A 23,849-nucleotide genomic window follows, 5' to 3' on the forward strand; every position below is an offset into this window, starting at 1 on the left:
CCCACCATGTTGCACCACCATGTTTCTACAGTATCCGAGAACGTATAAACCAAACACTGGCTCTAGAGAGGTTTCGCGGCCAACGTAGGTTCTCCTACACACTTAGGAGGAGAGGTGGAGGGGAGGGGTATTCAGTTGGTTGCAATCTGTCACCACGAGATGCCAGTAAATCCGACATATTGCTCCTTTAAGTACAATTTTGGGGGTGCTTGTACTTTATTTGAACTTTTCCATTTTATGTTACTTTATACTACTACTCTAGTCCAATATTGTACGATTTACTCCACTACATTTATTTAACAGTTACAGTTAACAGTTCATTTTCAGATTAAGATCTCCCATATAAAACATAATCATATGGTTATTAACATATGTTCATAGTATCTGATGCACTGTTATAGATTAAACTCCCCAACAGTACATGAAATAGTTAAATATTGGCTCCAACTTGACTATTAAATCAATCAAAAATAATGATCCAATAATATAACACTGACAAGGGCAGCTCTACAAGACGAGTAATAATTGCTAATAATTCTGTACTTTTGCTTCAGTGAAATTTTGAATGCAGGACTTTTGCTTGTAATGGAGTATCTTTATAGTGTTTTACTTAAATAAATTATTTAACTTCTTCCGCCACTGCTGAAGACTGAGTATACAACTGCTGAGATTTGTCACAGCAGAAGCGACTACATTGGCAATCAAAATAGACCCTTAATTAGTTACCACTCATTTCTCATACTAGGCCCTGTAATTCAACCTGACTCACAAACAGTCTGAGTCCAGAAGGTCACTGCTAGTGGTTGGTCCAACCACGTTTCCTGGCCCGGGCCTAATCCAAGCTTTAGCTGTGGGTCATTACATCCTAGGCTGCAGTCTTGTGGAGAAGATTGGTTCAGAATCAATCAGCTCAGCTTGCTAGGCTGACCGCAGGGCAGTGGGAACGGCCCAGCGCTCTTCAACAGGATCAGAATGGATTAACTGGCACACTTTTAATTGGGAAGGCTCTTCTAAACGGCCTGGGTTGATTGCATTGGTGGAGAGTTGTGTATTCCCATATGTGGGCAAGAAGGGGCATGTGGTCTAGATGCTGATGGAGCTGAATTAGTTGATACGGGTGCATGAGGTGTTTTTGTGGGCTGATGGTGTCTCACCAAAGCACACCCTGTTCATGAGCCACTTTATTAGCACTCTTGTTCATCTGTTGCAAATTTGTGCAATAGATTCAGCACAGGCAGAAATTACAGATGCAGGTGTACACACTAATGTTTAAGGTATTGTAAGAATACCTGAGGAAGTACTGCACTGCCCCCTTTGGCCACAGTATGAAAATGAAAACACTACACTGTGAAACTGCTGTCTGCCACTATGGAAAAATTCCCCCTAAATAGCCCTCAGGGTCCAGGGAAAAAGGTGACTGCATTCGCTTAACTCTGTTCCCGGCCTATTGATTTACCGTGCCATTCCATAACTGTCTGTCAAGCCATGGAAGGCTGTTTTCTCCTTAAAAGGAGATTTGGCCATTTTCCCCCATTTAATTAAAAAAGGGTGCAAGGTCCTATAGTAAGGTGAGAATGCTCCTTCAGTCCTGACAGTGTCATTATAGCTTAAATGCAGCCATCTGCTGCAGCATACATACACACATAAACAGATATACATGTACACACACACACACACAGTATATACACACCCACATTGGCTGGTTTAGACACTAAATTCTGACCACTGCATTGGTTTTCCATACCTTTTTATGGTGTAAATACTGTTTCAATCTGATATGCTTAGGTATAGGGTGTGTGCCTCTTTAACAACAGTCTAGATAACACAAGAAACATGAAAACTCTGATTAATGACTGGCTAGCACATCAAAGGAAAAGCATCTGCACCATTCAGGAGTATCCTGCTCTGCGTTCAGATGAGAAGCATTTGATGTTTGACACACAGGATGAGGAGAGAAGTATCAAGGCTCATCCATTTTTGGCTGTGAAGGGAAAACTCTCACTGTTTGGCACTGATTATTATGTGGATTAAAAATGAAAGTCAGAACACGTATGATGACATTCAGTGATGAAAGAAAATTGTTGTTAAATCAATAATTCAAGGTAAGTGGAGTGGCAATACACAGAGACACTGGTATTTTCTGTTGTGTTAGGTGTGACAGCAATACTGTAACCTGATATGTAGTGTCTGTTCTTGAATATTCAGTGTTACTGTGAAGTGTTTGTTTCATCTATGTATCTGCTGCCCATTAAATTATCTACTTTGTGAAGTTTATTAAATTAGTTTGGTGTCTGTCAGTGACAAAAAATATTAGGCTAATCTCAGTAGTGAGCCTGAACAAATAAGCCTCAGCAAATGTTTTACATACATAAAGATTCTCCTTCACCTGTTTCAAACTAGCTTTACAAATTAATTTTAAGAGCTGTCACACTCTGCATTCAAAAAAAACCCCAAACAGTGTAATTTACCCAGATTTAAATTTGCCAAAAAAGTGTTACAATTCTCAGGCATCCAGGTTATCATATATCAGAGGTGCAAGTCAAAGGTAACTGGACTCACTTTAGACTCTTGAAGTTTGTAACCTTTCATCCAAAAAGCTTTGTTCAGTTCAGAACTGAAAAAGGAAATCATAGCAGGAAAAGCACAGGTGTGAATAATGAAATCAGTAATGGCTGAATCCCATTTAGCTGTTTTGGTTTCAGGGTCCTGCTATAGACATTTTTCACAGCAGACATTTTGTCATAGCAGGAAAAGCACAGGTGTTACTACTGTAATGACATTAACGATGGCTCTGTTCCATTAAGGTCTCCCAAAAAGCAAAACCAGTGAGCCAGCACACACCATATGAAGGCCCTGAGACCTGCACATGTAAAGGGAATACAGCCGTGATTCATGTTATTAATTACACTTGTTTTACCTGTTACCTGTTATGACATGTTGACATGTCTGCTGTGAAAAAGGTGTATTGTGCATGCTGGCTCAACTGTCACACTGTCATGGGACACTTAATGTTAATAAAAGGCATCATTAATATTATTAGTAACATTGATGAGTCATAAATTCAGCAAACTGACTCAGTAATGTCAGTAACACAGTTAATATCTATGTAAATTATTCTATCATTAGCTACCATTAGCTACTGGTCATTCCAAAACAAGTAAAGCTTTAGCAACAAAACCCCTGAGTGTATTTAATTTAACAAGGTGTGTGTGTGTTTTTTTTGGCTTATGACTTCAACCTTCATTTGTAAAAGTAAGATTTTGTTGATTCTTCTTTTAAAAGTCACATAGTCTTACTTTAATTGATGCTCCAAGAAAACAAACTAACTGCACACCCACAGTAGCAGATTTAGATATGTGTTTCACATCCTGTCTTTTGTTATCTTTACCTTGTACAAGAACACACACTTTCTCTTGCACATACAGTTTCTTTGTAGGTGTGAGACTACAGCAGGAAGTGTCCTCTCATCAGATCTAAGCTTCACTAAACTCAGCTTGCTAAAACAGAATTAGTCACAATTTTAGGAGCTGCAGCGTCAACAGAACTCCTCCGGCGCAAGTCTTTGGCACAGCCCCAAGCCTTATTATCCCGTTGAAATATGGTGGCCTGTAATTGACTCACACATTAAAGTGACATTTTCACAATAGTCACAAGTAAGCTTGCTAATTAGAGCGGAGATCCAACAGAAATGTGTCGTGAAGTTGCAATATATCACATGGCAAAATACTTAGCACTGCTTGGACTTTTGTTGTTTTGGCTTGAACAGTGAGTTTAAAGCATCAGAGCTGAGCAGTCTTGTATGGCTGGTGAGTTGATACATCATTCAGCAGTTTGGAAAGTATTCAGAGTGTTGGGAAAGCGGTGATGTTGTGAATTTGTATTGAATTTGAATTCCAATAGATGCTTGTTGGGGAAAACAAAGTTCAGACAGGCAACTGAGTTTTGCAAGCCAGAAAAATCAGAGCTGCTTTTGCAATAATTAGCAAGTCATTGGTCGTGATGAATAACCCCATCAGACCCTGGATATATTGAATATTCATTTCATAACTTCAAGTTACTAAAAATGAGGAGGAAGAAGTGAATAGAAACACTGTATGTTAAGATGGAATCCTAAACAATCTTTTTAAAACAAAAGTCCCTCTCAGTGCATGTGCTTTACATGTGTGCATTAATACACCATACTGCATGTCCCTATCTAAGCTGAGAGTAGGTCTCTGGCAGCACCTAGTGGCTGCAGGTGAACACACACACACTAATATACTTAGCATACTCTACACACACACAAACACACACACACATCCACATACACAGTCACACATACCTAGTGGTGCTATATCCAGCTGGGCCCTGTCCTCGCCTCTGCTGCTGTGAGCTATCAGTGCTCCCTACTGCTCACAGTGGAACTGCAGTCAGCTCTCACACATACACACATATGCAAAAAAAAAAAAAAAAAAAAACACATACGTGAATGCATGCCTCTTCTATCTCACTCCCACAGATGTGTGAATAACCCCTCACACATTACCCTGGTAACACAGGTACCACAGAAGCAGCGGTGACTAAACTAATGCCGCACACACTATTGCTGCTCATGAATATTTATGGGATGAAAAAATAGCAAAAATACATGTGTTGTTTACTTTATTTCAGTGCTATATACACTTTCCATAGGGATATTTGTCTTTTCAGAATACCTCCTGCATTATGTATTTGCTGTGGTCACATATGGCTGCTTCTCCCACAGTTTTATCTCCTGTTGTTTCAAGTTTATTGTGCAGCAACTTTGTTTTAATCATATGACAGATAGGCCTGTCAGTATGATAATACAGATCTGTCAATCCCAATGAAGTTCACAGGTCAGCCTATTGAATGATAAGTATACAGTACTACACCCCCCCCCCCCCCCCCCCCCCCCCCCCCCCTTCTCCTCACTATGAGCAACAGCATTAAGACTATAAATATGTCTGCGGACACACAGAGGGAGAATATTCTCTGCTATTTGATGAGAAAATGACTTGGGACACCCTATCCCCTGTTTCTGTGCCAGAGCAAGGTCTCTTCCTGCTCTTATTCTAATTAATTACAAAGCAGAATTGATTGTTTGGAGTGTGAGCCTGCAGAAATGTGTTTGGAATGACTTATTATCTGGCTGGACAAAAGAGATGAAATATTAGGCGTTAAGTGGCGCTGGTAATAGAATTCCTCATGAAAGGTCTATTGATCAGGGTGGCCAGGCCTCCGGAGAATTCACATATCATGCAGTCTTAATTACACGCCAGCCTGGAGAGCTAAGGTCAACCTGTAAGTGTCTGAGCGCACACACACACACACACACACACCTATTCATTTAACATCACAGACTTGGCGAGAGTGAGTGCAGAAAGACACCAATGCACACTAGTGGCAATTATTCTCACGTCGCATATTGTCACAGTACACACTACACATAAATGGCTTAACATTTGATAATAAGTAAGTGAAAAGCCATTTTCATCACTGTTACTGTAAAAAATACTAACCAGGTTATACTTTTCAGAACTTATTCAGTGGATTTCAAAAAAATGTACGTTTTTAGTGGGATATAATGGCACAATGCTGATGTGGAAACAAAGGTGAGTAATTAGGAAAAGATAAGTAAAATTCTTCATACCAGACAGAGAAGAGAATCACTGATACTAGATCAGACAGATCTGCAAGTGGCCTTTTCTTTGCCTTCATGTCATCATGTGTACAATCAGTGAATGCCACATAAACAGCTGGCTTTTGTTGTTTTCGCGGCGAGGGCATTTCTGCTTCATTTGACCTTTTGCTCTTTTGCCCTTTCTCTCATTCACTCCCTTTTTCCAGCACCAGCGTCTCCCTCTGTGTGTCCTTCCGTGCACTGCAGTGCCCCCTGCCCTGTGTTGTGACAGGCTTGTCAGGCTTGTGTTTGGCTGCGCAGTGTGCAGCCCTGGGAGGCAGCCAGTTCAGTGTGTAGAGCCTCGGGGTTGTGCAGAGTGTCTACGGGTGTCCCTCTCTCTCTCTCTTTCTCTCTCTCTGCTTGGTTGCTGCTCTACCAGGGCATGAGCGCCACTGTATCACCCAGCACCTGCTACCCGTAACCTCGCTGCGGCCAGGGGAACACACACACACACACACAAATTGCCCTTTTGCCTCACTGACGTTGTTCACAGACCAAGCTGCTTTCGGATCAGCAGTCGAATTTGCCGCCACTCACCCATAACTCCATCCATCTGTCATCTGTGTGGATTGATTCCTCCAAAGGAAGTCTTTCACACAGCGTGGTTTTTAGATCAGCGCAGATGGCAGATCAGGTGCAACCTTTGTTTGTCACTTTTTGTCGTTTTGTTGTCATCGTTGCCTTTTTTAACAGTGCTTTCCTATTTCTTACAGGGACTAACGTCCATGAGGCTAAGAGGATTCTGACCGAGAGCGGCCTGCCCATCACAGCAGCAGACAACCTGGACGACGCCGCCAAGAAAGCAGTGGCTGCCATCAGGAAATAGGAAACTCCACCTCATCTTTAAACAATTCTCAGTGTAGCCCCACTACGCTCTGCCTGTGCATCACCAATACTCATAACAGCCTCAGATCATCACTCAGATCATCAGCCTTTTCTCCATCATGCAGACATTCAGGACTTCAAGCCTTTGATCTAATAGGCCTGTACTGTTTAACACAATAGCTTACAACGAATTTCGTTGCCAACTTCTCATTTATATCACAGGCTTTGGGATGGTGTATGCCTTATAGAGCCATACAGTTCTCCTCCCTTTTAACATCTTCAATCAATTTTCTCTCTATTAAATACATATTAATTGGGATAAATCACACACATTATGAAAGTCAACATATTCATAGAACATAATAACGTAATAGTGACCTCTGTCAGTGATTAGATGGAGCCCTCACACTTTGTGCATTCCATTTTTCCAAGGCAGAACATGTGGCTCTCTCTCTGCACATTGTGGCATTTGTATGGATCATAGTCTGTATGGAGTATTCATTAAGAGAGGCATTTTCCATCTTCACCTCAAGCCTTGGCTTACAATACCTTAAAGGTGACTGAAAGACAGTCTGCTCACGAGTTTCAATATCATTGTGACATTTTAATGGCGCTTAGTTAAAATGAAAGGCAGCAATACAGCCAGCGGTTAATGTTGAATCTGTTTTCTCGGTGACTTCATTTTCCAAGTTTAAATCCATCCATCCAACGCCTTATCTGTGTCTCACATGAAGTGAAGTACCCACTCTTAATGGGCTGTGAATTTTACATCATGTCTTACTTGTAAAGTGCTACTTCACTCTATGATGTACAGTGTGTAACGGCGTAAATCTGTGCCTATTTCATGGAGGCTAAAGGGTTTGTAAACTATCTTGCCAGCTCTCTCAGTCCTAGCAATAGTTTCATACAGATCTGTTTAAAGAGAAAAAGAAATCTTTTTGTATAATCATGAATGTATAATGACAGGATGTCTTGGATACAGTGTGATAACTGTGTATATAATTTCAGAGATTAAAAAAACATATTTCAACACTACTCTCTGGGTTTCTTCGCTCAATACAAAGTAGAGCATCCTGGGGGAAAAGGCAGAAGCAGGTGGTAAGTAAGGAAGAAAAATTCAGTCATTCTACTGATATTCTGGCTTTTTTTTTTTTTGGAGAGAGTAAATTTGCAGAATAAATGTAACATCAGCAGGGGAAAGTAGACCCTCAGCCATTTGTACGGTTGTGTGCCTTTGAGCCCAAACTATTGACTGCTGGAGCAAAGGAGAAACACAGTCCAGCCTTGAGATAACCTTTGAATATACAGTAGGTGCTCATTCCAAGTAATTCAAGTCATCATTGCTGACATCACCCGTGCCAAACTTTCTTTTGCTGAAATAAACTAGAATCTAGGAGACATCTACTGAATGCATTATGATTAGAAATCTAGTTTAAATCAATTTTCAGATCAGTGTCTCACGTTGGGTCAGAATACCATCACGTGGTTTCAAAGATCCAGATCACTTACACAGACATTATGGTTTCAAGAGAAAGGATAGCTTTAATTTGTATCGATAGATCAAGATGTGTGGTAGCTATAGCCAGAGATGTAGCTGTGACACCCATAAGCTGTGTCTGAAAATGAATATTCAACTAGCTTTCAGATTCGTAACAGCTCTTCTTTATTTTGTGACTTTATGGTAGAATAGAAGGCAACACCTACTTTTAAACTTTTTTAGGCGAGATCATGATTAATCCGCACACAATCACAGGCTTAACACCTGCACACACATCACTGCAAAAACTGTTTTGGATGAAAAGCTGTTCATCTGTAGAATTAGATTTTGGTTTACAGAATCACGAATGAATAAATGAGCAAAAAAAAAATCATATTCAAATGTTTTCAAAATAGTGTCTAGGATAGGAAAAAACCTAATACTATCTCTCTGTTTTTATTATTTGTGGTATAAAAAAACATTAACTTTTTTTTTTCAAGGTTATGCTAGTATAAAATATCAAGTTTTACCAAAGACTTTAATCTTTCTATTTATCATTCATCATGTTTGATATTCATTTGGATAAATCTGTTAAAGTTTGCCAACAAGCTCAGGTTTACTCTGGGACCTCATTGTTGTTAATGCAATATGTCAAAGTGTGTCATACCTAATATTTTTACAGCATATTTGATATTTTGTCCTAGTTTCTATCTCTTAAAGTCTACTTTCTGTCTTGCTCTTCATCTGCAGATTGGCACACACACACACACACACAGATACACCCTTAAACTCCTCAAATCCACCACCTTCTAATGAAACTCCAGCATACGTCATCCCAAGAGAGACTTGAGAGGAGTGACTGTCCTTCATAGGCCCCCGTGCGAGCGGCACAGAGCGACAGAGAGTTGACTGAGACCTCTTCCTGTCAGAGACACTGACTGTGTGATGGATTATCTGTCAGGCAATCTGAGAGGACGCCTAGACACACAGGATCGACTGCCACCTCCATGAAAGACACACACACAAAGCATTTTTTTTCCTCCTGTATGCACCAGAGAGGAACACTCAGGGAAAACTGAGTCTCTTTCTCAAACCGGAGAGTGTCTCTCACACACAAGTAACTTGTTTTTTTTTATCTGACAAAGTCAAGAGGCCCAATAATTGCTGCGGTTGCAACACATCTTTGTTTCCATATAGTAAGAAGTGGCACGCCAACCTTGACACTGAGTAGAGAAAGCGGTATTACAAGAAACTGGGTGCTAACTACTATAATTTATTTGTAATGTATTCATTTTCAGTGTCCCTATCTCCAAGAGTCATCTCATGACACACACTCAGAGGTCTGTGGCTCTGCAGCACCGTGCCAGCCAGCCAAGCCGTAGAAATGGGCTGAAGGGTTCAATAATTGCCTTATTTCATGCTCTTCCTCCGTGTGTCAGAAATATCCCTGCTGATGGATTGGACGGAGGAATTTAAGGCTTGTTAAAGCGGGCTTCTCGGGCCCTGATATTGTTTAATTCAGTGTCAAGTTAGAGGTCACAACGAAATGTGCACACTGATTTACTGTGCAAAATTAGTGCCGCTCCTTCATATAAATATAGATGAGGGGAAAGAAGCTTTGGAGGTCAGCCTGAAGACTTCTATCATGTAGTCCGCTGCTTTTAACTCAGCTAATACCTCTGGAAGTGAGCGAAGGGGGCGTTGTTTTAAACGGCCCTTTGGGCGGGCTGCTCCTTTAATTAAGCTGAATTATGATGCTGGGGGAGTTTTATTTTTCACCCTTGGTGACTCGCTTTATTTGTCTCTGTAATTGTCCATTTTGCTTTCTCAAAATGCGTCAGGTTTTTTATGTGGCTCAGAATTGATGTCAAAACGGTAATTGCCACTTTATGAAGCTGCCTTCAGTGTTTAAGCGTATTGTGAAAAAAACATTCTTTCAGACAACAGGGTCAAGGCCGTCTCTCAGGAAGTATTGGATATTTATTGAGTAATTTGGAAGCAACAACTATGAACATATTAGTTCATAAAAAAGCAATAGCGGTATGAATTGCCTCCAGCTATTGTACTTCATCTTTCAGGGACAAGGGGTTGCTCAATATTTACAATTTTCTGCCTGTGCATCTGTCGACCAGGCAGTGGACAGATAAGAGGCATGAGCTTGTGTGTGTGTGTGTGGTCGATTGTGAACTGTATGTGTGTCAGCATATTGATGTATCCATCCTTGTGTGCAGTGCGAACATGTGTTCATGCATAAGTTCTTGAGAGCTTTATATAAAGACAGTGAACATTTTCCTCCCCGTGGGATCAACCAAGCAAGGAAATGTTGTTTGTGCTTTTTGCTTGTTTGTTTGTTTTCCCTCCTCTCGCTCAAAGAAATATAAAATGAGCGAGCAGGTTTGGCCTCACCTCTCCACAGCCGTTATTGTCTTACCACGACCAGACTGAAATCATAAAAAATAGTTGTTGACAGGTTTTATGGAAGGAAAGCAACACAGTGTGGGAGAGAGTAAAAACGTCAAGAGTGAAGGAGGAGCCGAGGCTTGTCGGCAGAGCGCTTTGTCCTTGGCTCGCAGATGAGCAGAAAAATCCATTTACCTCTCTCCAAACTGTTGTCAGTGTGTCTGTAATTGAAGGACTTAGAATTGATTTAAATTACCTTGGCTGTCTCAAGAAATTGAGCGAAGAGGAGGCAGATTTAAAAAGTTGCAATAAGCAACACACATCCTGAAGCTTCCTTTTTCCATGACAATCTCGTTTTCAGCCCGTCTCTGAGTTGCTTTCACAATCAATACAATTCGAGGGTCTCTTTTTTAGTTTCAAGTGCAAAGTTTGAACGCACAAGTTTTGCCCCTAAACATTTTTGGAATCTTTCCAGTACATCTGGAGCGGAGCATTCCCACCAATCTTTGCTTTCCATCCATCAATAGCCATGTTTCCATTAGAATTGCAAGAGAATTTTAAGCAAATTTTTTGAAACTTCGCAAATCTACTGGTTTGAAGCAAATAATCTAGACTACACAACACATAGTTTCATCAGAAGATGGTGGTTTAAATAGGCTTAAATAATCTGCCAGTAAATAGAGTAGAAGAAGTAGAGGTTGCCAACCGGAAAACAAAGCAAATAGTTATATTGACTTGACGAGAGAAAAATGGAGAGAGGTTGTAATAGTTCTTTTATGTCAGCTAGTACTGGCCATGCTTTGCGCTATCCGGACACGAAGACAAAGAAATGTAATGATTCCAATGGCCGCAGCAAGAGAGAGACAGCACGCGTATTCACAGCCAGCATGTGACTGCAACATTTCAGAAGACGCCAAGAGCGTAAGCAGCTGATCAGATCATTATTCGACGAATGTGTTTCCATAACCCATTTTGCGCATGAACTCTTTTTCGACATTTCCAAAATCCACCTCAAGTGAACGTAAAAACTTTTTTGCAAAATTGAGCAGGTTTTTTTCAAATTTTGGAGTTTCCATTAAGCTTTTCTAATGTGATACTTCAAAATGCGAATAAAAATAGGTTAATGGAAACACGGTTAATCAACCTTATTTTGTCACCTGTTTTTGTCCTCTGTCGGTGCAGCCTCTTCCTCTCTTCATCGTTCCTCATTTCCTTCCTCTCTTCTGACATTACTGCTCTCCTCCCCTTTTTCCTCCTTCTTTCAGCTTTCCTTCTTCCCCCTTGTATTTACTTCCATCCATTCTTCCTTTCATCCATCCATCATGTTCTGCCTCCTCTGTCATGACTTCATCCATCCTTTGTTCATTTCCTAAATCCCATCCTGCTTCCACCCATCCCATCTGTCCATCCTGTTTCCTTTCCACCCTTTTCTTCCTCCACTCTTTTATCATTCACTCCACCTTCCTTCCTTCCTTCCACGTCTCTGCTCTGCTCATCATCCATTTATTCATTCATTCTTCCTTGTGTCCTCTCTCTCATCCTCCCACGCTCCCCTCTTTCAAACTGCTGTTGTCCCCTTCTGCTCCGTCTTCCTTCATACATTTTTATTCTTTTCTTTCACATAATTTTTCTCATTCCTTTCCTCCCTGCCTTCCCCTGCTGCTTTCCTCAGTAACTTGCTAGCTTTCAGCTCTCCTCAGAGCGAGCAGGTAAAGACCCTTTTTATAACAAGAAAGCACTCGCTGACAACAGGCAGGAAAAAGAAATAAAGAAAACACTGTGTCTTCTTATATATTTCTTAATTCCCATTTGCATTCTAAATGTTCTCCCCGCTTCCTCATTGTTTTTGGCGAGATGCCTGTGATCCTGTCGTCTACAGAATAACGTCAGGACAGCGGCCTTCAGTGAGAAAAGAATCTACTCCACGAATAGTTAAAAGCTCATTTGGTGTGACCTCTGAAAGCCAACGCCCCCTAATTAAAACAGCGGCAGAGGCAACAGAACGCTGTTTCAAATTACTTGATAATTAGGCTCCCGAGTTCTCCTTTCGGAGCGCTCAGCAGGTGTTCAGCTGACACGCTTAGACACTCCATTGTCCCATAATGCAGCGCTTTCAGGCCGTCTGCTGAGTAAAAATAAAGGTGAGATGCAATCCTGAGGGGCCAGCACGATGACAACACTGCAGAAATTCATGGAGACGCTTTTTGTTGTCTGTGAGGTTTTTTTTTTTTTTTTCCTCCTACAATTTCAGTTGTGCTCGGCTGGTTTTGATCAAAATAACATACAGTCAATAGCTACCGATGACTTGATCCATCAACTTCATGAATCATGCTAGTTGCAGCACATGAATGTGCGTAGCGAGCTTTACGTTTGCATTGTGTGTTCAGCAGGGCTGCGCCTCGGGCTGAAGGTGACTTTGACAGTTAATAGCGATAACGGTAGCTTTTCACTGCCTTCTTTTCTCCCTCTGCCGTCTCATACTCAGGCTGAATATGTGAATCCTGTGTGTGTGTCGGGTGCTATCGCCGTCAAATGACTCTGCCTGCAGCGTGAGCTGAACGGAGGGTTTGTGCCGAGCGCCCAGGAAAAGTGGCCTGTCACCTGTGATTTTGGCAACAATATAAAGCGGAGCAGTAATGGCAAGATGAAGGCTGCTGCCTCGCTGAAGCACTCTCACACATCCAGCTATAAACAGACACAGTAAACAAGGTGATGAAGTTTAGCATGCGCACAAAGATTCTCCTTGTTGAAGTTTTTTTTTTTTTTTCTTCTGATGCAGGAGCTGCTGGTAATCAGAGTAGGCGTGTTGTTTATTTTTACTTGTACACTGTGTATGTGTGTCAAATCTGTGCATATTTGTGTCTACATGTGTGTGTGTTCTGTTTATTCTCAGTGGGAAGATGTGATGAGCTGTTTGTGTAGTGAAATATGCTTGAAGGTTTGTTTGTATTCAGGGTTGCAAGTGAATTGCTTTTCCCAAAAAGGTAAACTCATGCCAGCTTAACGCGTCTTGGCCTGGAATATTGAAATCATATGGCAGCAATTTGCATGAACTGAATACGTTAGACAGCACGTTGACTAATTGTAAACTTTGTCTTACCTTTGTTTATCTGCTGTAGTTTTTGCTGAGCACACAGCTCAGTGTGTTTACACTGCAGTATACATTCATTAGTGGGAGCTTCTACCTTCTTCTTTTTCTTTTTCTTCTTCTTTTTCTTCTTCTTTTCCTTTTCTTCTTCTTCTTCTTCTTCTTCTTCTGTGCGCTGCTAAGGAGCCTCATTGGAGCCATTAGGGATAACATGCCTTGCTCATCAGTACATTGACGGTAGCCGTTCAAGATGGTGTTTATTGATCTGTGCAGGTGGTGCAAAGTCTTGGTTCATTACATTTTTTTAAACTGAAAACAGCACTGTATTAAAAAAACCTCAAATATGATCCAGGAAGGCCAGACTGAGTTGTAGATCCATGAGTTTATGATGACCCTTTATTTTGCATGAGGAGTACATTTTTCACCCAGTGCTGTTATCTGGCTGAACACAGCTTTAGAAGTGGTCATGGGTGGGAAGCCAGTGAGGGACCATTTCCTAGCAACTCTGTTGGGATGCTAATGCCAAAAATCACAAAATATTTATCGCAGAGGTACAGCATTTTAAGCTGTCGAACCTGTGAAATTCACATTTTCCTTAAAAATATTGCAACATCTCATACACCCATATATTACCTATATTCATTTTTCATCTTTTTCTTTATTTTAGTTTCATAGTTTCATATTTTCCTCATCCACACCCTCGCCCCCAAAATGTTTACATTTTTACTGTGGATTATGGGGTGCTGGATGGGTTGTTTTATTTAGAAAAACCATGTGTGAGAATTGTTTTCACTTATCACGAGGACAACCAACCCAGCATCCATCAAACCCACTAATGTCTAAAAACATACAGGTAAGTTATTTAAAAAGCACTAATTAGTGTGTTTCTCAGGCAGGGTAAAAGTTGTTTTGTATTGTCTGTTTTGATCTGGAAGCATACTGTATTTACCCATTTATTCCTTAGAATCAAGAGCTGTCAAAACAATTTGAAGTATATGATTTCTCCTTCCACAATCCAGTAAGAACTTATCTTTGCCCAAATCTAAATGTTAAAGAGTTATACACATTATTCAATACACCACTTTGCTTTCAAAACTTCACACAGTCTTTGCCCAACAGCAGTCTATGTGGACCAGTTTTAATTGCTTCGACAGGAGATGCATTCAGTAACCTCATCTCACATCTCCTTCAAACTTCAACCAGCAGCAAAACTGAATATATCTACAGCACATTTTTCTCATTAACATCCTCTTTTCAAAACTGTGAAAATAAAGTCCAAAGCAGAACACACCACAAAATTGGTTCAGACAGTTTCCAACATGTGTACAATAACATGTTATTGAAATATATTTAAAACTAAAATAAAACTTTTCAAAAAGTATTCTTAACCAATATTGCGGTATTACTGTGTATATGCATATACCAGTAATGTGCCTGACTGTGTGTATGTGTGAAGGAAAGAGGGGGCCTGCACTCCTTAGATGAACACATTACCTACATCCAAAGGATATTTCAAACACTTCCCCTTGTAAAATTCTCCATTACATGGGTCAATAGAGGGCAATGGGAGAAGAATAAATACCCACACCTTTCCCAAAGACCGCAGCACACTCCTTTGCCTGCACACACATACACCAGCTGACACTCGCTGTCAGCCCATCTGATTGCCTGTTAGGGAGTCTCACCCACCACGACAAGTGCCCTTTTTCTCCAAGAACCATTTTCCCCGCCATGTCAGATATGGGGATATTAATGAATGCACAATGACAGTACTTAAGGAGCCAAGCAGCTATCCTGCCTCTGCAAATTTACTCGCAGGTCATTTTTGTACGACAGGAAAAAGAAACTACGGAAACAAACAGGTGCAGGTCAGAAACTCATCTCCTCTCCGAGATTAAAAACTCATCTTTCAAAGCAGCGCTGCGTTATTGAGGCTGATTCTCGGGGACCTCCATGCAAATGGAGGTGTGATTAGGCGCGGGAGGTGGGGGGATGAGGGCTGCACAGAGGAGATGTGGCTGTTGGAGAGGAGAACAGTGTGTCCCTCTGTCCAATTACCTCTGTGTAAGGATAACTGAGAGAGAGAGAGCCAAAGGCTGCCTCTGCTTCTGAAACACTCATTAAGAGTCAAGGTTTTGTGTATTTTTGGCACAAAAGTCACGCATATACACACACTAAACACACATTCACCATGTTTTCGCTTACTGGTGAATTAGTTGTAATGCACTTTTTTTTCATGCCATACTGGATATTTTGTATAATCTACTGCATGTGATAAGTTGTATTTGAGCCATATTCATGATAAGAGTTCTCCTTTTAACCCCTGAAATATTCTTTAAACTACTAAGTGGGTTCTTTTATATTTATATATTGTTATCCACACATTAGTGGAAACCTATCCAAATTAATATGTATATAATCTTACAGTATATAAGCATTAGTGGATGGCAGCATTAGAATATGAATCATTTGGTTGGAGAGGGGTGGAGAAGTTATTGCATGTTTGCTACACTGATCCACCACAGCCAAATAAGAGTGAGCATCTCTTTGAAAAGGAAATCCACTCTCAAATTCACATACGTGGTGTAATATAAAATGAGATGAAACTTTGATGATTTCACAGATCATTAAAGCACTGCGTCTGATGCCTTTTTAATGAAAAGCACCCTGGTAGAGCAAAGCCAGCCGGGATAAAACGAGGGAGATTTTATCTGCCATTGTTTCCTCATTAACCTTAAATTATGCAAACCAGTACAGTTCACATTTGAGTTTGTGGACAGCTCCGTTCGCTTATTCTTACAGTACCACTCCCCCTCCCTCTCTCTCGTTCTCTCCCTGATAGCTGAGCGCTTTCATGTTGGCTCCAACAATCTGTGGGTCATGTCTGCTTTTCATTGCCACTGATTCCACTGCTGCTTTCCACTGTAATGACTCTAGTAAGCTGGCAAGGTCATATGGCACAGACGCATGGAAATATATTTTCCTTTTGTGTGTGTAGACTGCGTGTGTTTGCACAGGCTCATGTCTCCATCTTTATGTTTATGTTTATATTTATTTTATTTAAGAAGGGGCAATGCACATTAATTAACATGAGCACTTGGGTCCATCATGTAAATGTGCCAGATTTAGCCATAAAGGCTCATTTTCATCTGCAGTCCCTGGCAGGTTGATGGCATATAAAAAACATTAAAAGAAAACATACAAGAACACCTAAGCACAGACAAATAGTAAAACAATGACATAATTACTACACCACACAACATGTTTGATTGTCCATTGTACAACAGGAAGTTCTGACCATGCAATCTGATTGGACATTTAGAACATGATCAAATGAGCATGACAGCCCACCTAGCCATGCTAAAATGAAAAATATTACTTTGCCACTGATTAAAACTATAGACCGTGACGTCAGGCTAACAGGAGTCACTTCCGTGTAGACAACTGGTGGTTGATTAGAATTGTGGAGATATGTGAAATCAGCAGACTTGCTTATTTCTGTTGTCATTTTCAGCCGTTACTGGAACATTAGAAGATATATAGTTAAACACAGTGTTCTGACCTATCTAACACTTCTGCTATGCTTATTTTATGTACTGTGTTGCTTTGCTTGCATCTTTGGTTTGTTTTGTTTTGTGGGGATCTGCAGTAAAAGCCGGAGCAGACGTTTGAGTTGTCTTTCTTTTATGTTTGTGAAACTGGATTGAATTGAACTGATTTGGAGTTGTGGGGAAAACAAAATGGATTCTTTACCGAGTGGACTGAACTCTGAGGCTGTGAGATGAGTTACACATGCACACACTCGCACAAACTGAAAAATCTGTACCCTTCTCCACTCTTTATCATTACCCAGCACGCCCATACACAACAAGACTTAACCATTTTCTCTTCAGTTGAGAGCATATGTCAGCTTCCACTCTGGCATCCTGCATCAGCTGTGCCAGTGAGTTGGTGACATGGCACTACTAGCTTAAAAATGCATGTGAAGTTCGCGGACATAGTAGCTAAATCTGTCCATGGAAAAATTATTTTTTTCAGCAGATATTTAGTTACGACAAGATTGAGCTGGCAAAGCAGTTTTGTGTTTGTATGTGAGGTATTTATTCAGTGTGTGAAGTTGGGTGGCTGACTCAATCATGGATGTATAAAGAGAAATGGATACAGGGCCCCGTTCATTCCTATGAAAGTTGTTCAGTGGTGCATGAAGCCAAAAAAGTTCAACTTCTTCTGCATTGCTTCTGTGTGTGTAGGGCCCATAGAGCAAGCACACTTGACTTTCACCAATCGAGCTGGCTACTTCCGTTAGCCTCTTGCTAACTTGACTTGTGATCGGACTGAATGGATCAAATTCTGATAGTGAGACAAGTCATTTCGCGGGGGTTGTGATGCTTAAAAAAAAAAAATTATCGGCTGATTTTCAAACGTTTCTTTCACAATGTAAGTCTATGGGGAAAAGTCTTTTTGGGCCCAATAGCATCACATGATGTAATTACACGGTTTGGCCGCTATGTCAAATTGGCTTCACAGCCCGGCATGGTTCCTGCTAGCTTGGTTAGCGCGGTGCATTTACAGTCTATGGTTAACTGTGATAATGCTAGTGCAAATTTTCGCTAGTGAAGAACAGGCTTAAAACCATTAAAACAAACAACTGGAAACAACCAAAAAAACAGAACAGCCGACTCCTTAGAGGGTCTTTTAGTACAACCAAATGCTGAATAAGACTTTTTTAGGTGACGAAAATGTTAAAATTAACTTTCATGAACTAAAAACACACTGAAATAGCAGTGACTATGCCTATGCCTATACTCTGTAAATCTGGGGTTACGCCATGGTTATGTTACTATGTTACCAACGTTGGAGTTATAAACAAGTGAGTTACATAAAAATTCACCCCCACACAGTTGTCATGAGAGGGGAAATTAGCTATAGAGACCAAAACCGTTTTTTGTACCAGGCTGTACACTTGTTTATTTCTGCTGTAACGTTGGGCAATTTAACATGGGGGTCCATAGGGATTGATCCGCTTTTGGAGCCAGCCTCAAGTGGCCATTCAAGGAACTGCAGTTTTTGGCACTTCGGCGTTGGCTTCATTTTTCAGCCTCAGAGGTCGCTGCTTGGTAGTTACAAATGACCATGCGTTCACCTGATTTGAACACTGGTGTACATAGTTTTCCAGGCACTTGGAAACATTCCATTAATGGTCCAATTAACAACTTTTTAATATAGGAGGAATGAGTGCCTCCTTATGGGTTTTGATAAACATATCCATCCCATCACATATACATCCTTTGTCCTTGAACAATTAAAATTATACGTGCATACTTTGGTGTGTTTGGGTGGATGGAAGCACATCAAGCCACAAAGCAGTCACCAAGTTCGGTATGAACAGACTCATCCATCCCCACATATGCATTTCTCTGATATAACCTGACTCCCTCTCCCTGAGACTTCACCTGTTCTGTGCTGGTATCAGGTGAGTCCTCCACTGCAGCCCCTGGGTATGGCTTCATGACAAAGTATACATATTTATCTGGTCTGCTCTGCCATTGATGGTCCTATCCAGATCGATGAGGAGGATTAATATTTCACACCGAATCAGATGAGACCCTGAGGTCTGCACAGTGGCCAGCAGACATTTTTTCAAAATAGTTAACATCAGAGAGTAATATAAGTGTGTGTATGAGTGTGCGAGTATATTCTGCTAAAGCTGTTGCTACATACGATTAACATTTAGCTTTACAGTGGAATGGATGAAAATCGTACTCATCAAAGTAATTGCTTCTTGCTACAACATACAAAGCAAAAAATGAGCGGTCAGATGTGATTTAAACTACTATTTTTGAAGGTAAAACTGAAAGTGAGCACACATGAAATGTCAGTAATAATCCTTGATGTTTAAGTTGGTCTGTAAACACTGATGAATGTTAGCAACGGACAATTTGGGTAATATTTTTACCATTAGCCTTAGTTTTCTATTCCAAATCAGTTTGACTAACCTGAGGGTTTCTTTTCCTGTCATACATCTTTGTAGTAATGTTGCCATGTTTCCAGATCTCAGCAGTTTACATGCAGTTTACAACAATAATGGTGGCAGATTTTCCACTCGAAATTAAATTTTTGAAACAATGAGTCTTCAATTTAAGACAGAGGTAAACTAAAGCAAGTTGTCATTCTCACAGCAGAAATGATGACTGTCACTAACAGATCTTATCAGTTGTAACGGGCTAGCGTTTTCTTACTTAGGCTAACTCCACGAGTTGGTTGAAAACTCAGTCACCAGCTGACTCTTCAATGTTTCAAGCTGAGTCATTTTAAAACAAGAACCATGTGAAAAATTTTTAAATATGCCCCTGATTGCTGCATACATGATATAGTATAGTAGTTTTTTTGGATTACACTATCTCAGGTGGTGAGTTTGTCTGGGGTTGCTGGAGTTTAAACTTCCCCAAACTAAATATGAGCAGGACAAAGCAGTTAACATTACCCTAAACTCTGCTACTGATATTTTTGCCCTGAACGCGGTTTTTTATAACACTGGACACAATCACTGTTCTAGCGAGTTAAATGACTTTTTTAGCGAAGAGTCACCTGCAGGTACAATGTTATTATTACTAACTATTATTAGGCCTAGAAATTATAAAAATGACACGCTGTAATAAATTTCAACTAAATAAAAGCTTGCCTGCTTGGGTGTATCAGTTACTTTATGTCAGAAATAGCACTATCAAATTATGAATTGGAATTTTTGTTAATCTGTGGGAAAGTAAAAGTCTAGTATTACTATTTTTGTCATACTGGGTCTAATGGAAACACAAAACATTGAATATTAGGACACATGGGATTTTACAAGCCTCTGAAACCTGTAGTATGAAAGCAATAATCCACTGACATTCACACCAAGGCCCATAGTAACTGATGTGGTAGACATCCAGACCACACAGCAAAATTACCCTAATTTTGCTGTCAGATCATTGGATCAACATGCCTGCATCACCCACTGTTCTTCATGAGTCATTTCACTATGGTTAACCAGGGAGTAGGAAAATAGGAATTTCAAAATGGCCCTCTCAAGCAGTGAAACAGCTGTCAATTTGCCGTCTTGGTGGAGCTACAAAGCGGCGCAGTGAGCTGGGAGATCCCTCCTGTCTTCCTCCACCTGGATCCATCGCCCTTGATGCACACTTTCAAGGACACCTGAGAAACTCCATGGTGGAGTTTGATAATGTAGGCAACGATCCCGAAAAGCCCCTTGCAGCAGCTGCTTAGGTGTCCGCTCAGGGAGAAGTGTGTGTGAAAGACAAACAGGGAGAAAGAGAAAGAAGAAGAGCATCTATCTGAAAGAGATAGTGTCTATCAAAGAACAGGGGTGCATGCAATTCTTAATTTGTTAATGGGAGGGTCCCAGGAGGTACAATTCAGTTGTAGAGAAAGAAACGTCATGGGACAAATGAAGACTACAATGCTTACACCTATTGTACCACTAAACAAGAAGGTTATCATATTATATTTATACATACTATATTTAGCACATCTGCTATATAAGCAGATTATTCAGGCTGTACTGCACATATACATAGACATTTTACGAAAAAGTGTAGCCCTTAAAGGACCAGTGTGTAGGATTTGGTGGCATCTAGCGGTGAGATTGCAAATTGCAACCAACTAAATACCTGAATGTAACTGTACACTCAGAGATCTTTGGCTTTTAGTTCAGTTCTGCTTCTCATGAGGATCTCTGTATAATGTAGTGAGTGACTGACTGAGTGATGAAGTTACACCATTGGTCGGCGGAATGCCACCACTTCCTGTCTCACATTAAAAGCCCTTGTTTCAAATTAAAAGCTCTCTAGTGTTTCATACACAGTCCAGCCATATACTAGGTTCTGGCCTAGTCTTGTTCATGAGACAATATGTTTGTAATTTAGGTTTATACTAAACATCCACAGACCACCTTTTCTGATATAGCAACACTTTGCACTGAGCATCATGAATATTGCATTGTAACTTATTTCGAAAAATAAAAAATAAATGAATCATACAAGATTTTCCCAGGATTTCACCTAGTGAGGTTATATCCATGTAAAATATGTTAGTTAAAGATTATTCTAGTGAGCAGCTGTTAAGGCATATTCAGAATTCTGTTCCAAAGTCAAATCTTCTCACATTTATGTCTGAGATTTGGACGTTCCTATCCCATGCAGTCATGATATCTAAAATAGTTAAACACCAAAAAACATTAAATCAGTACACTATAATAAATCCTCTGCTGGCAGTCACACATGTGTGATTGAAGGAATGATGATGAGGATGACCAGTGACCACCCAATTCTGACTGACAAGTTACTATACCAACGTAACAAATTAATAAGTGACATCAATGAGGAAAAAAAAAGAATGATTGAAAAAAGATGATTTCAAATATTTCACAAAATGTATTGACAGATTTTGATTCTCTCAAAAGAAGTGCTGGTTCTCGCAGGTCCCAGTCTGGGAAGTCCATGTTGCGGCAGACTGTGGAACAAATTATGACCTATAGTTGTGACAGACAGGTGTGGTAAACATCATTTCTCAATTTGTCAGATCTGGGGGAAACAAGTATGCAAAGTGTTTATTTCACCAGTTTTTACATTAAAAAGAAAATGAACTGTGGACCTTCTCTTTGCTGGTGTTGCTGCTTACTGTCTGTCCATCTGTACTGCTAACTTGACAAAGTTGGAGATTGGTTATGAAAACCTTTGAATATATATATATATTTTAAAAAACAGTTAGCAACCAGATTTACTGACCTGATTAAATGAAGTGTGGGTAAATTTCTCTAGAGCCAGAAAGTGAAAAGGGGATGGAGAGGTTGCAGGCTGTCTACATTCTGTGTGAGTGTGAAAACCGAGACTATACCAGCCCTCTTTTCACCCCCCATCCCGGCACCTCAGAGCAGCAGATGACATTTCATCAAATATTTATAAAAAACAATCTCCGAACAGCGTAATTAGAGGCAGGGTTTTATGTCGGCCTGATCCTTGGGCTCATATTTCGCTGCCGTCCTCGTTGTGTGGTTATGGGAGCCAGTGCTGCAGTCTTTACAGCCAAACGGGCGGCCAATGAGCACCCTGCCGAGTGATATCATATAGAGCACCTAATCAGTGCCTCACCTATGAATCAACATTTGATTTTTTCCCCCACTCCCCGTTCAACTGTCATTCCTATTTATCTCAGTCCTACTTATGCATAAAGTAGCCGCACTGTAATATGCTGACAAGTGAATGGCCTGTCTTAACACACACACACACACACACACACATACACACACACACACATTTGGCAGCAGCCATTACATTTTCCATGTATGGTTTGCAGAAGAAGAGCTGCTGCTGAGCACATTATTATCATTTCAGGTTATTAATTACTTTCCAATTACTTAAACAAATATGCTACATTGAGAGCCTAATTTCCCTGCTAAATTGCAGCAGATGGATGTGGCTTTGGCTCAAGCAGGCTAATGCTTGGTACCTCAGCATAAAAGAAAAGCAAAGAGAAAGTGGAATACAGTATCATGCACTGGTAGTTACTGTCTGCTGTCTTAGCTGTAGCTAATTAGTTAATTAGCTTGATTAGTGAACCCTATAGCAGGGCAGCAGGACTTCTATGTTTTCTGTGCAGCCTTGCAGAGAAGCAGCTGTTATTTATTATTCATGTGCTTTTAAGAGGAAAAAGTTGTGGCAAACTGGCATTTTGTGCCCAGTGTTGCAAAAGCTGTGTATTTGTGATGAATGATATGTCTGTTTATTGCTTTGGAAACTTCACACTTAACTTTCTTCACATTCATTTTAAGTTTTGGGTAGGTGATGGATATTCAATTTGCATTGAAAACGTGTGAGTGTGCTCTTTGCGTGCGCGCACATGTATGCATATACCACACGCAGCCAACTATGTTTGTGTGTGTGCTCTTCTATTTACACACACTCCGACTCTCACACAAAATAGGAGCCAAACTCTTCAGTCACATCTAAAAGCCTAATGGGAAATCTCTCCCCTAATTAAGATGCATGAATAATTCAAATGGTGGCACGCTAATTAGTATTCCATCAGTCCTCTGTGGCGATTACGTCCTGTCGAGGCACATCGCAGCTAGTTACGGCCTGTACACGAGGAGGATGGCTGAAGTGAAGGAATGTAGACACCTTGAGAGGTGCTTGACAGAGTATCCTATCATTACTGCAGAGAGCATGACAAGCTTCCTATTTTCCTCTGTCTCTGAAATCAACAACAACAATCCTTTGTCTGAGGAGATTCTGGTGAATAAGATACAATTTGGGAGTAAAATGAGCCTTTAGAGAATTACTTTTTTTTCCCTTACTTCAACCAGAGAAAAGTAATGTTAC

At 40.4% G+C, this 23,849-nt stretch overlaps 1 protein-coding gene across 1 annotated transcript in view; it reads left to right on the forward strand.

Moving 5' to 3' along the window:
- The window catches only part of suclg2 (succinate-CoA ligase GDP-forming subunit beta), a 102,168-nt gene extending 94,628 nt beyond the window's left edge, over window positions 1–7,540 (forward strand). Inside the window, exon 11 of the mRNA XM_042406342.1 lies at window positions 6,394–7,540. Within this exon, the coding sequence (XP_042262276.1) occupies window positions 6,394–6,506 (113 nt within the window). The 3' untranslated portion in view covers window positions 6,507–7,540. The remainder of the gene's footprint in view (window positions 1–6,393) is intronic.
- Window positions 7,541–23,849: the final 16,309 nt, after the last annotated feature.

Source organism: Thunnus maccoyii, chromosome 3, assembly GCF_910596095.1.
Source record: "Thunnus maccoyii chromosome 3, fThuMac1.1, whole genome shotgun sequence".
In the NCBI taxonomy this organism is placed as follows: Eukaryota; Metazoa; Chordata; class Actinopteri; order Scombriformes; family Scombridae; genus Thunnus; species Thunnus maccoyii.